The 10,812-nt window shown below is 51.5% G+C and overlaps 1 protein-coding gene across 1 annotated transcript; it reads right to left on the bottom strand.

Moving 5' to 3' along the window:
• Positions 1-6,776: 6,776 nt before the first annotated feature.
• ZIC1 (Zic family member 1) lies at positions 6,777-9,892 on the bottom strand. Its single transcript, XM_036389169.2, has 3 exons — positions 8,739-9,892; positions 7,410-7,573; positions 6,777-7,038 (listed from the first exon to the last, which is right to left on the bottom strand). The coding sequence occupies exons 1-3, from the start codon at positions 9,712-9,714 to the stop codon at positions 6,841-6,843; spliced, it is 1,338 nt and encodes a 445-aa protein (XP_036245062.1). The 5' UTR covers positions 9,715-9,892; the 3' UTR covers positions 6,777-6,840.
• Positions 9,893-10,812: the final 920 nt, after the last annotated feature.

The raw sequence follows: 10,812 nt of genomic DNA, 5'->3' as shown, positions 1-10,812 counted from the left end.
TCACACACACAGAGAGTACTCGCACAAACACACTCACCCCACTGACACGCACAGAGCGCTCACATTCACTCACAGAGCGCTCACACACACGGCGCTCACATTCAGAGCACTCACACACACACACACCCCACTGACACGCACAGAGCTCTCACACTCACAGAGCACTCACACACAGAGCACTCACACACAGAGCACTCACACACACACACACACCCCACTGACACGCACAGAGCTCTCACATTCACAGAGCACTCACACACAGAGCACTCGCACAAACACATACACACCCCACTGACACGCACAGAGCACTCACATTCAGAGCACTCACACACACACACACACACACACACACCCCACTGACACGCACAGAGCACTCACACTCACAGAGCACTCACACACAGAGCACTCACACACACACACACACCCCACTGACACGCACCGCCCCCACGCACAGCCGCGGTTTCCAGGAACCGTCCCCAGGTGGTCAGTCCTGAACGTCCCGGCTGCCCCCCGGCCCCCGAAAGAGGCAACATCAAGCACTAAACACATGGCCTGGTGGGGGGAAGCTTGCTGATGTGGGGGTATTTTCCCGGGCTTGTCGTATCTTCTCTCTTTGGTCATATTTCCTCACGGGATTTTTGGAAGTGAAAAGGGTACTAAAGGATCTTACAGTTCTGCCCCGTGCCAAAACACAACTTTCATTTTTTTTGCTAAGCAAAGCCGTGCCCAGGTCTCGACAAGCAGCATGTGAGGACTCGGACTTGAGTGTGCCCCATTGATCCTGCACCCTCGCTGCAGCTACCCCAGACAGCTAATTCTGTGTTTGGGTCCCCAGATGTAAACACATGCACAATCACAGATGCACACATCGAGCATTTTTTTAATAGCAGTTTCATAGAGAGGTAGTATGATCGTATATATCTAAAAGGTAATTAATTTGATTTATTATACTTGAAAAATCCTGTCTGCAGTACGGCCGTCATCTGGAAACTTCATGCTATTTTATACTATCGTTCTAAAGCAGAAATAAATGTTACGAATTGATGACAGCTTGCAGCTGCATGATAAAAATAGCCCCTTCTCTTCACAGGATCGTGTTTCATGTTATCGAAGATGAACCAAATCTGACCCATAGACGTCCGCAGCAGGGGAAAAAAATGATGCAAAATAAAAACCTTGGCCATTTTTAATAAACAGTGGTCCCTAAAACGCAGTACCTTTGCGGGGAAATGGAATCCACCTTCATACGTTCAGCAGGTTCAGGAAATCAAACCTGCCCCTCATTCAAAATAGAAATCTCAATTATTAATCTCTCCGGGTGAATTTGGAAATTACACCCATTCTGTTACAAATGCCACCCACAGTACAGAACACTTGCATTGAGGTTCTGTGAGCCTTCGAAAATGTACTTCCGTGTAAACACATGAATGTGTGTCCTCCTACAAACACCGTTCTTCCTTTACGTACAAATGTAGATAGAGGGAGAGGTAATGTACAGATACGGACATATTTGTAATACAATCAGCAACGCGAACGGTGATTTCGGTGAGCTTGTGTGCATCTGCGGCAGTGACCGCGTGTCCCGTGAGCTGTAGCCACAGCACAGGCGGTGTCCGTGCCCTCCACGGGACCCCCCGCGCCCGCGGAGCCGCTCCGCAGGCCGGGCTGCGCGGCCGCGCTGGGCCCCGGCCGGGCCTCTCCGCCTTCCCCGGCCTCTCCCCGGCAGCAAAGCCCCGCTCAGCAGGGAATCGCCGGGCACCTTTTGAGGAAAATGTGCTGATTCCCGCAGGAACGCCGCGCTGACCGCGGGATCGAGCCCTCCTCTCGAGGTGCCCGGCGCGCACGTGTGCGTGGGGCGGCCCCCGGCGGGCACAGCCACGGCGGGCACAGCCAGAGTGGGCACAGCCACGGCGGGCACAGCCACGGGCGGGCACAGCCACGGCGGGCACAGCCACGGCGGGCACAGCCACGGGCGGGCACAGCCAGAGCGGGAACAGCCACGGGCGGGCACAGCCAAAGTGGGCACAGCCAGAGTGGACACAGCCAGAGCAGGCACAGCCAAGTGAGCACAGCCACGGGCGGGCACAGCCATGGACGGGCACAGCCATGGACGGGCACAGCCATGGGCGGGCACAGCCACGGGCGGGCACAGCCAGGGCGGCTTGGCGGGCGTGCTGCGGGTGCGAACGGGGTGCGTGCGTGTGCAAACGCAGACGGAAACTTTGTGATGGTCATACACAGTGTGCCTGGTACCTGCACAGCCTCCTTCGTGGGCGTATCGCTCACGAATTCCTCTCCCTCTGAGCTCCAGCGGCAAAACGCACGCGGGTTCTTTTAGCGACAGGTCACTTGACATACTCTGCCCTTTCCAGAGGGGCTCTCCTTGCCCGTCCTGCCTGCTGGAAGCGGGCTTTGCAGCGGGGCTCTGGCTCCGCGCCGGCCGCGCCGGAGCTCCTGCGGCCCCGGGCGTGCAGCGGGGCTCCTGCGCGCTCCGGCCCGGCCCGCGGCCCGGCTCGCTGCTCGCTCCCTTTGAAAGTTGCTGCGAGAGGAGCGAGGGTTCTGGACACGGGAAAACTTATAAAGTCAGACCCGTTTACTAGCGTGGCCAGAAAAGCAGTAAATAAAAGCGCCGATGCTCCGTGCATCAGTCCGGGGACTGCTGCTTCCTCACGGCTAAAAGAAGGGCGATAACCAGACGAGGCCAGCGCGGAGCGGGTGTCCGCATTTCAAACAGTGTCAGGACTAAAGAAGCTAACTTTGCCTTATGAATGCCGGACTTGCCTCTTAATAAATTCAAGCGATCACTCACAAACCATTAAAGCGACCTGAAAGGCGAGTCTTTCGCGGGGGAAGTGGAAGCGCCTGATTATTGTTTTGCATTTAACTTTCTGCGCGCAAACGGCACAAGCACGGCCGGGGGTTGCCACCCGAGAGGGGCCAGCACACACAGCCCTCCACACACCCAGCCGAACAGCCTCCTGCACTCTCCCCGCCGGCACTGCCGTCCTGCTTTGGGTATCTTCAAACACTCCCCCGCGGCGGCGGGAGCCTCCGCGGGCGCGGGAGACTGCGGACGGCAGACATCGGACCTAAGCGTTTTGTCTAGCCCGGAGCAGGCAGCGCGGAGCGGCGCGGGGCTGTCGGCACGGCCTGCCCTGGGCTGCGAAATCGACTTTTCCCACGCAGGGAAAAGTACCGCGACACCATCTCCAGAGCCAGACATCGGAAAGAAAGTGATGGCCCCCGTTGAGGCTGGAGAGCTGGGATCGGTGCTTCTCCTCGCAAGCCTTCGTGAATAAATCCGCAAAGGGAGCCTTGCTAGAGGAAAGTTGACTTTAGGGACTAAAACAGCGCAGAAGCCCCCGAGAGAAACCTCACAACCTCTCTGCCTGAAAAACATCTCTCTCTCTGCCGGGGATTTCAAAGCTCTGCTCCCCTCTCCAGAGCCAAGCGAACAGCACAAGCACCAGCATGGCGTGGACTTGAATTCAGCATTAACAATTCCAGCCCCAGTGATCGTCGTTAATTCAGAACATACACGGGATGGAGATCAACCAGTATCGCACAGTTCCCCCTCAGCCCAGATAAAAAGCCTACAGCAGCAGCAGCAACAACATTAGAATCATCCTTTCTGCTGTAGGACGCTCAAACAAACCTCAGACTGAAAGTTTAAAAGAATACTCATTAGCCAAGTGTTCCAATACACACAAGTAACAGATCTGTGTTAAGCGACCACTAGGGACTTTACACGAGTTCAAAGAAAGTTGCAATACGCATCTTTAAAATATCTCACCCTCACCACGTTTCTCCGGGTTTACTTTACAGATGGATGGCTCAGACGAGCTCAACGATTCCTTTTTTCTTAGATACGCCCAGGTTACAATTTTTATAAACGATGCCCGGTAAAATCGCCGAGACAGTTACCCTGAAAGAGTCGCAACAAAGTAACATTTTCGGCGCATGAAACACTTTTCCCCCCGGCTCTTTTGCCCGGTGGGCTACATTTCCTCAAGTCCCAACACTTTCTGCCCCGGTCCCACCGGGCTCCAACTTTTCCTATCTCGCCAAACCCTGCAAGGTGGCGCTCTTTTCATTGAAAACTGGTATTAGCCTTACAATAATAACATTTTGTAGAAAGTAAAGTTAAAGCGAAGCCTTCCCATCCCACCGGTGCTGCAGGGAGCAGGCGGCAATGCCGAACTGACAAGAGTAGGGATTGGGATGAGCAAGACAAACTCTCTTTTTTTTTTTTTCTTTTCTTTTTTTTTTTTTTTTCCTGGAGGGGTGGGGGGGTGAGGCGTCTGCTCTCGGGCAGTGGAAAGTCTCTCCGAGGGAGATCCCCAAATGTTACGGACAAAGGGACATCCTTGCGGAGGGCTGCTGAGAGGCAGGGCTGTGCTCGGGGCGGGTTAGCGCCGGGGCTGCGGAGTGCCCGCACTGATTGAGGGGAGAGCGGCTTCCCCCGCACCCCCGCCCCCCGAGCGGTTAATATGGCTATTGACTCGCTGTACACATAATATTTCTTTAAAGAAGCTGTTAAAGTGTCATCTTGGTCTACTGGAAGGTCAGTTTGTGCAATTCACTCTATGACATATCACAAGCCCTCGCAGCTTTAGCCAACCTCATGATTTGTGTTGTCTGTTGATATGTTGTCTGCTTAATGGGGCGATCATGCAAGCTACAACCAGGAACAAAGCCCAACAGTTCCAACAACCGTAGCTAAGTTAGTGGAAGCAGTACAGCTTGCAAATCTATCAAACTAAACTGCAAGGAAGACAATCTGATTTAGAGAAAAGGCGTTCTGCTACAGTCATTAAGCACAAGTAATTTAGATTTTTTATATTGTCTTCTCATTTACAAATTTACTGTATCAACGCCAGCCAATGGAACGAATTTCTTAAGTAAATGAGAAATAAATAAAAGAGATAGAAAGATAATCAAATTACATAAAATAATTCTTATGCCCTACATTTATTTTTTTAGAAAGCTATTAACACTAGCAAAATTATAGTAATAATAATAACATAGCATAAGAAGTAATTGATTTAAATTAACATCACGTTTTAAGGAATATCAGCAAAGAAAAAAAAAAGAAGAAAAAATCAAATAGAAATACACACAACAACAACAACGGCCTTCGTGAAACAGTGCTGTACTTCTTGGAGTAAAAGGCCCAAGGAAAGTCATGAATCCACTGCCTAAGAATTAGTTATGGTCATAAATGCCTTAAATTAAAATAGCAACCGAAATCTCCTCTGTTTTAAATCTCCTAATATATGTTATCCGAATTAATTTAATTTAGGGACCCAGTCTATGCAGATTCATGGACAGTGTTGGACTGGAATGCAGCACTTCTCGTGTAACAATTCCCCACATTAATATTTATGTAGCATATGCAATCTATTTCTGTTATTTTTATGGTTGTTATTCTATGTCTGCAAAGGTCATTTAAATTATACTGCGGCCGAAAATTTGTTTCATAAATTTTGATATAAATACTAATTACACACTATAGTAATGCCAGCAGGGATCCTTTCATTTATCACATTTATATCACCTTCGCTGCTTTAGTGATGACATAATGGAAAGCAGTGAAAAACTGGGACAGTTTTATTCTAATATCCTAAAGCTAGTAGGAGTTGCAGCAGGTTGACTTAGTGAATAAGAATTCCTACCACAATTCTTGGGATTTAAGAATCTTTAATAAGGTACGAAATGTTACCAAACAGTTCTGTAAACTAAATTTTACATACCAATTCTTCTAGCCATAAATATTGAATATCTTGTAACAGGTATAACCGGACCTTTACATGCGGATAAATATGGAAATTAGGATTTATATACATTATGTTCTTGTATTTGCCAAAAGCAACGGACAGATATAGTTTATATCTTTTTTTTTTTTAATATCACTTTACATAAACAAATGTAACAGTTTGACACGCAGATCCAGGCTTTCACTATACGAATTTCTTGACAGGACGTGTAACAACATTTTACTGCACTACTTAGACTGGACTTTGGGACGAAATGTTGCACTTTATACAAAAAAGCACATTAATACCAATAATATTCTGTTAGATCGACGTTTAGACTGTAATAATACAAAGTAATTCACATTTTGATACACATTTACTAGAACATTCTTGCCATTCAGTACAAATAGTTGAATTTCTACCTCTTCCCTCTGCCCCCCCACCACCTCCGCCCCCCCGCCGCCGCTCCCGCCCGCCCGCCCCTCCCCCCACATATATGCAAAGACCACAAATCCACATATCCCCTTATTCAACTTGCGATATAACTATTTACAAAATCAAACAGTACACTTTTTTTGTCGTTTTGTTTTTGATGCTAATAATTCTGTATTTACAAGAGGGGATGGGGGGGAAGGCCGCTGCCCGAGCAGACATGCAGTTGGCGATCTCTAATCAGTGGTTTCCAGTGAAGCCCTACACAGTTGGCATTTGCCCTGGTAACCTTGTCTTCTTATGCATTCTACTAACCCCTTCGCCTACCAAGCCTTGGAACAGAGCAGAACAGTCAGGAAAAAAAAAAAAAAAGAAAAAATAAAGGAAAAATTAAAAAAAAAAAAAAGAGAAAAGAGAGAGAGAAATAATGGAGGACAAAAAAAAAGAAAAATATTTTTAAAAATTAAGTCTTCATTTTACTCAGTCCTGGGTCTACTGGCAGCATTTTATTTTTGTTTGCTCATTTAAATTTTGATTTCAGAGTGTCCATTATTTTGGAGTCTTTAAATAGGATATTTGTTTGCTCGCTTGGGGCTTTTTTTTTTTTTTTGTTTCGGTTTGTGTTTTGTTGTTGTTGTTTTGTTTTAGCGTTTTAGACGTACCATTCGTTAAAATTTGATGTAAGCGTGCTGTGGCTGGACGTGTGATGGACTGCGGAGGAGGAAGGGGATAAGGAGCTGGCAGTCTGGTTTTCTGTGGATGGAGACACGATGGTTGGAGGGGTGGAGGACTCGTAGCCTGAGCTGGCGGCGGGAGAAGGCTGGGACCCCTGCGAGGATGATTCATGGACCTGCAAGAGAAAACCCGGGCAGAGATAGAAGCGGCGGCGGACGGAGGCCTCGGCCTGGGGATGCGCCAGCCCCGGGGACCAGCAGCGGGCCCGGGCTCGGGCTCTCCTGCGGGGCTCCCCGGCTCCAGCCCCGGCCCCTGCCCGCCGGGCGAGGCCCCCGGCCGCGTCCTGCCGCCGCCTCCCTGCCCCTCCCGGCCCAGCCGCACCGACCGAAGGCCCCGCGGCGGGGCCGGGCCCGGGCTGAGCGCGGCCCGGCGGGCCCGGAGCCGGGGCCCCGCTGCCGGCCGGCCCCGGGCCGCGCTCCGCCCGCAGGCACGGCCGCGCCGGCCCCGCCGCCCTCCGCCCGGGCAGGCCAGGGGCCCTCCATTTACCTTCATGTGCTTTCGGAGGGAGCTGGGGTGCGTGTAGGACTTGTCGCACATTTTGCAGAGATAGGGCTTGTCGGAAGTGTGCACATGCATGTGCTTTTTGCGGTCGCTGCTGTTTGCAAAGCGCCTGTCACAGCCCTCGAACTCACACTTAAATGGTTTTTCACCTATTGCAGAGGGAAGGGGGAGGGGGGGGGGAAAGGGATCTGATTAAGCAGGGCCGGCTGGATCGCTCATTGTCACCGCACCGCCGGACGGAGCCCAGGGCTCCATTTCAAACACTCGCAACTTTCTAACTTCAGCGCGGCTCGAATCCCAAAACCTTGCTTCTAGTCTCTATCCTTTCCGGACCTCCGACTCCCGCAAAGCGCCCTTTTCGGAGAGCAGGGGAGCTAAATAACTTTTTTTTTTCGCCCCTTTCTTTTGGAGGGGCGAGTTTCCTTTCAACCCCAGTCCCGGGCACCTCTCCCTCTTCACAACGCTCCGAGCGAGAGAGCAGGCGTGGTGGGATATTACACACGATCCTCAGCGTCTGGTTTCCGATTTTATAGCTCGTTCTCCTAATATTTTACTCTCTCATCCCCCCCCAGCCCCCTCCCCCATATTTTCTTGCAATATTGAAAATTATCCTGTCCGGGAAATCAGCGAGAGGGCAGCTCCACAAAGCCTCGGCAAAAGCGCTGGGGAAAGCGGCTCTGGCTTTCAGCGTTCTGGGGTGGGAGCAAGGGGAGATCGCTCTCCCGGCCAGAGGCTGCTGCATTCCCACCTCCCACGAAGGAAAAAGTTCTCAGGAATACCGGCGCCTCCCCTCCGCACAACAATAACACAGTAACGCGCCGGGCTCGGTTTGTTTAATATCGCTCAACGGAATTAAATATTTACCAAGCCCTGAATTGCAGAGAGGAGACGAATGAGCTGCCTACAACATTTAGCACAATTTCTCATCGTGCCACAGCCAAAACTGCCGAACAATAATTAATTAAAACCTATAAATTTAAACAGGACAGGTTGCTGCGATCCCCCACCCCACCCCCTCCGCCCTAACAATCCCAGCAGCAAACCCTGCCGTCCTCCCCCTCTGCCTCGGCAGGGATCATTTTCTTTTTGTTGCTGCTGCTGGCGTGGCTGTGACCGAGCTCTTTTTGCAGCGGAGCTCCGAGCCGGCCTCTCCCGGAAAAAAAGCAGTGGTCCCTGGACCAAACCCCCTCCTCCCGTGCGAGCCTCGGCCGAGCCGGCCCCCGACCCCTCCGGCACGGCCCCGCGTCCCGCTCCGGCCCCGGCGCTCGGCGCTTCCACTCGCACAGAGAAAAGCGACAGAGAAGGTTACCGTACCTGTATGAGTTCTTTTGTGTATTTTGAGATTCTCTGATCTGGCAAACACTTTGCCACAGCCTGGGAAAGGGCAGGGGAAAGGTTTTTCACCTGTGTGGACTCTGATGTGATTTACAAGTTTATATTTGGCCTTGAAAGGTTTCCCTTCTCTCGGACACTCTTCCCAGAAACATATGTGATTGGACTGCTCGGGTCCTCCAACGTGCTCCACCGTGACATGAGTCACCAGCTCGTGCATCGTGCTGAAAGTTTTGTTGCAGGACTTTTTGGGGTTTGACAATTGCTCGGGCTCAATCCACTTACAGATGAGTTCCTGTTTGATGGGCTGCCTCATGTAACGAAAGAAGGCCCCTGCCCCGTGGTGGGCTGCCATGTTCATGTTCATGTGGCCGTAGCCGTGCAGCTGGGTCGAGGCGTAGTGCTCGGAGCGGGGGCTGGTGACCTGGCCGTACTGGTCGGGTCTGCCGTACATGTCTCCGGAGAAGCCCAGGCGCATCTGCCCGTTCACCACGTTGGGCGAAGCGTGGCTGGTGGCTTGTTCGTGCAGCCCCGGGAAAAGTATATGTCCCGCGGCATCTGTGTGTCCGTGGGGTCCGGCGAAGCTGCCGGCAGCGGAGGCGAAGAGGCTGTGCTGGGCGCTGGCGGCCGCCGCCTCCCCGAAGCCGCGGTTGCGGAACAGAAAGTCCCGGGTGGAGTTGAAGGCGGCGCTGGAATAGGAGCTGACATGGGTCGGGTGGTGGTGGTGCCCCAGGGCCGCCGCCGCGTAGCCGGGCGCCTGCGAGGTGAAGGCGGTCTGGCCGGCCGAGGCCAGCTCGTGGGTGCTGGGGTTGATTTTGAAGGCGCCCATGCCGTCGGCGAAGGGGTTGATCCCCAGCCCCACTTCTCTGTCCGTGACATCGGCCGTGGAGTGGTGGCGAGAGGATCCGAAGGTAGTGACTCCTATGGCGGGATACTGCGGTCCAGCATCCAGAAGCATCTTCCCAGCGTCGATGCAGCAACCAAAAAAAAAGCACGCGCGCACACACACAACGCGGAGAGAAGCAGCAGCAGCAGCAGCGGCGGCGAAAACACCCTCTTTGGAAAGTCAGCGACGATCACCACCAAAGCAACCACATCAAAAACACCCCCTTCGGCATCAGCGCAGGGGGAAGGAAAAAAAAAAAGGAAAAAAAAAAAAAAAAGGCTGGTGCGGAAGGGGGGAAGAGATCTTCGCAGTTGCAAATAATAATAATAATAAAAACGTGCTCCAAAAATATTCACTGTCTCTCTGCTTTGACTTTTCAGGGAGGTTTAAGTGGGGGGGGGGGGTTGGGTGAGCTCAAAAATAAACTGGCTGCAAATAACAATAACGGCGAGAGTTCAACACAGGCAGCAAAAAAAAAAAAAAATTAAAAAAAAAACCAAAACAAAAAAGAAACTTCCTTCAGTGATTTTTTTGGCTATAGGAATGTTGCAAAGTGGCCGAGAGATTGTTTCTCTCTCCTCTTCGAGCTTCCCCACACTCACCCGATTTTTTTTTTTCGGGGGGCCTTTTTTTTTTTTTTTTCGCTCCGCAAAAAAAAGGCGCAAATCATGCACAATATTGTCTTTTGCGGTTTATCTTCCTGGGGAGAAACTTTCACCTCCTCAGCCGGGCGGTGAACGCGAGACTGATAGCGGCAATCATTCCTGCAGATAAATGAATTGAAAAGACGACACCGTCCCCCCCCTTGATGAATGGGAGCCGGGGGCGGAGCGCCGTGCGGGCGGACGTGGGCGCGCATTGGCCGGCGCCGGCTCCCCCTTCCCCGCGTCGCTGCCCCCGGCCCCGCCGGCTGCGGCCGCTGATTGGCCGCGCCGCCTCATCCATCGCAGGTATTGTGGCGCCCTGACACCGCTCTGACAAACGGGGCTGCGGCAGCCCCAACTTTTTTTTTTTTTTTTTTTTTTAAATATATATATGAGGCTCTTTTTTTTTTTTTTCTTGCTTTTGCCTTTTTTTTTTTTTTTTTGCCCCCACGAAAATATTTCCAGCGCATCTTTTTGTGTGTATGTGTACGCTAAGGAAAAAAAATATCTATTATTAGGGTTATTT

The sequence above is a fragment of the Molothrus ater genome, chromosome 10, assembly GCF_012460135.2.
Source record: "Molothrus ater isolate BHLD 08-10-18 breed brown headed cowbird chromosome 10, BPBGC_Mater_1.1, whole genome shotgun sequence".
Taxonomy (NCBI): domain Eukaryota; kingdom Metazoa; phylum Chordata; class Aves; order Passeriformes; family Icteridae; genus Molothrus; species Molothrus ater.
Note: the sequence above shows the minus strand (reverse complement) of the source record. Positions and strands in the feature narration are given on the sequence as shown.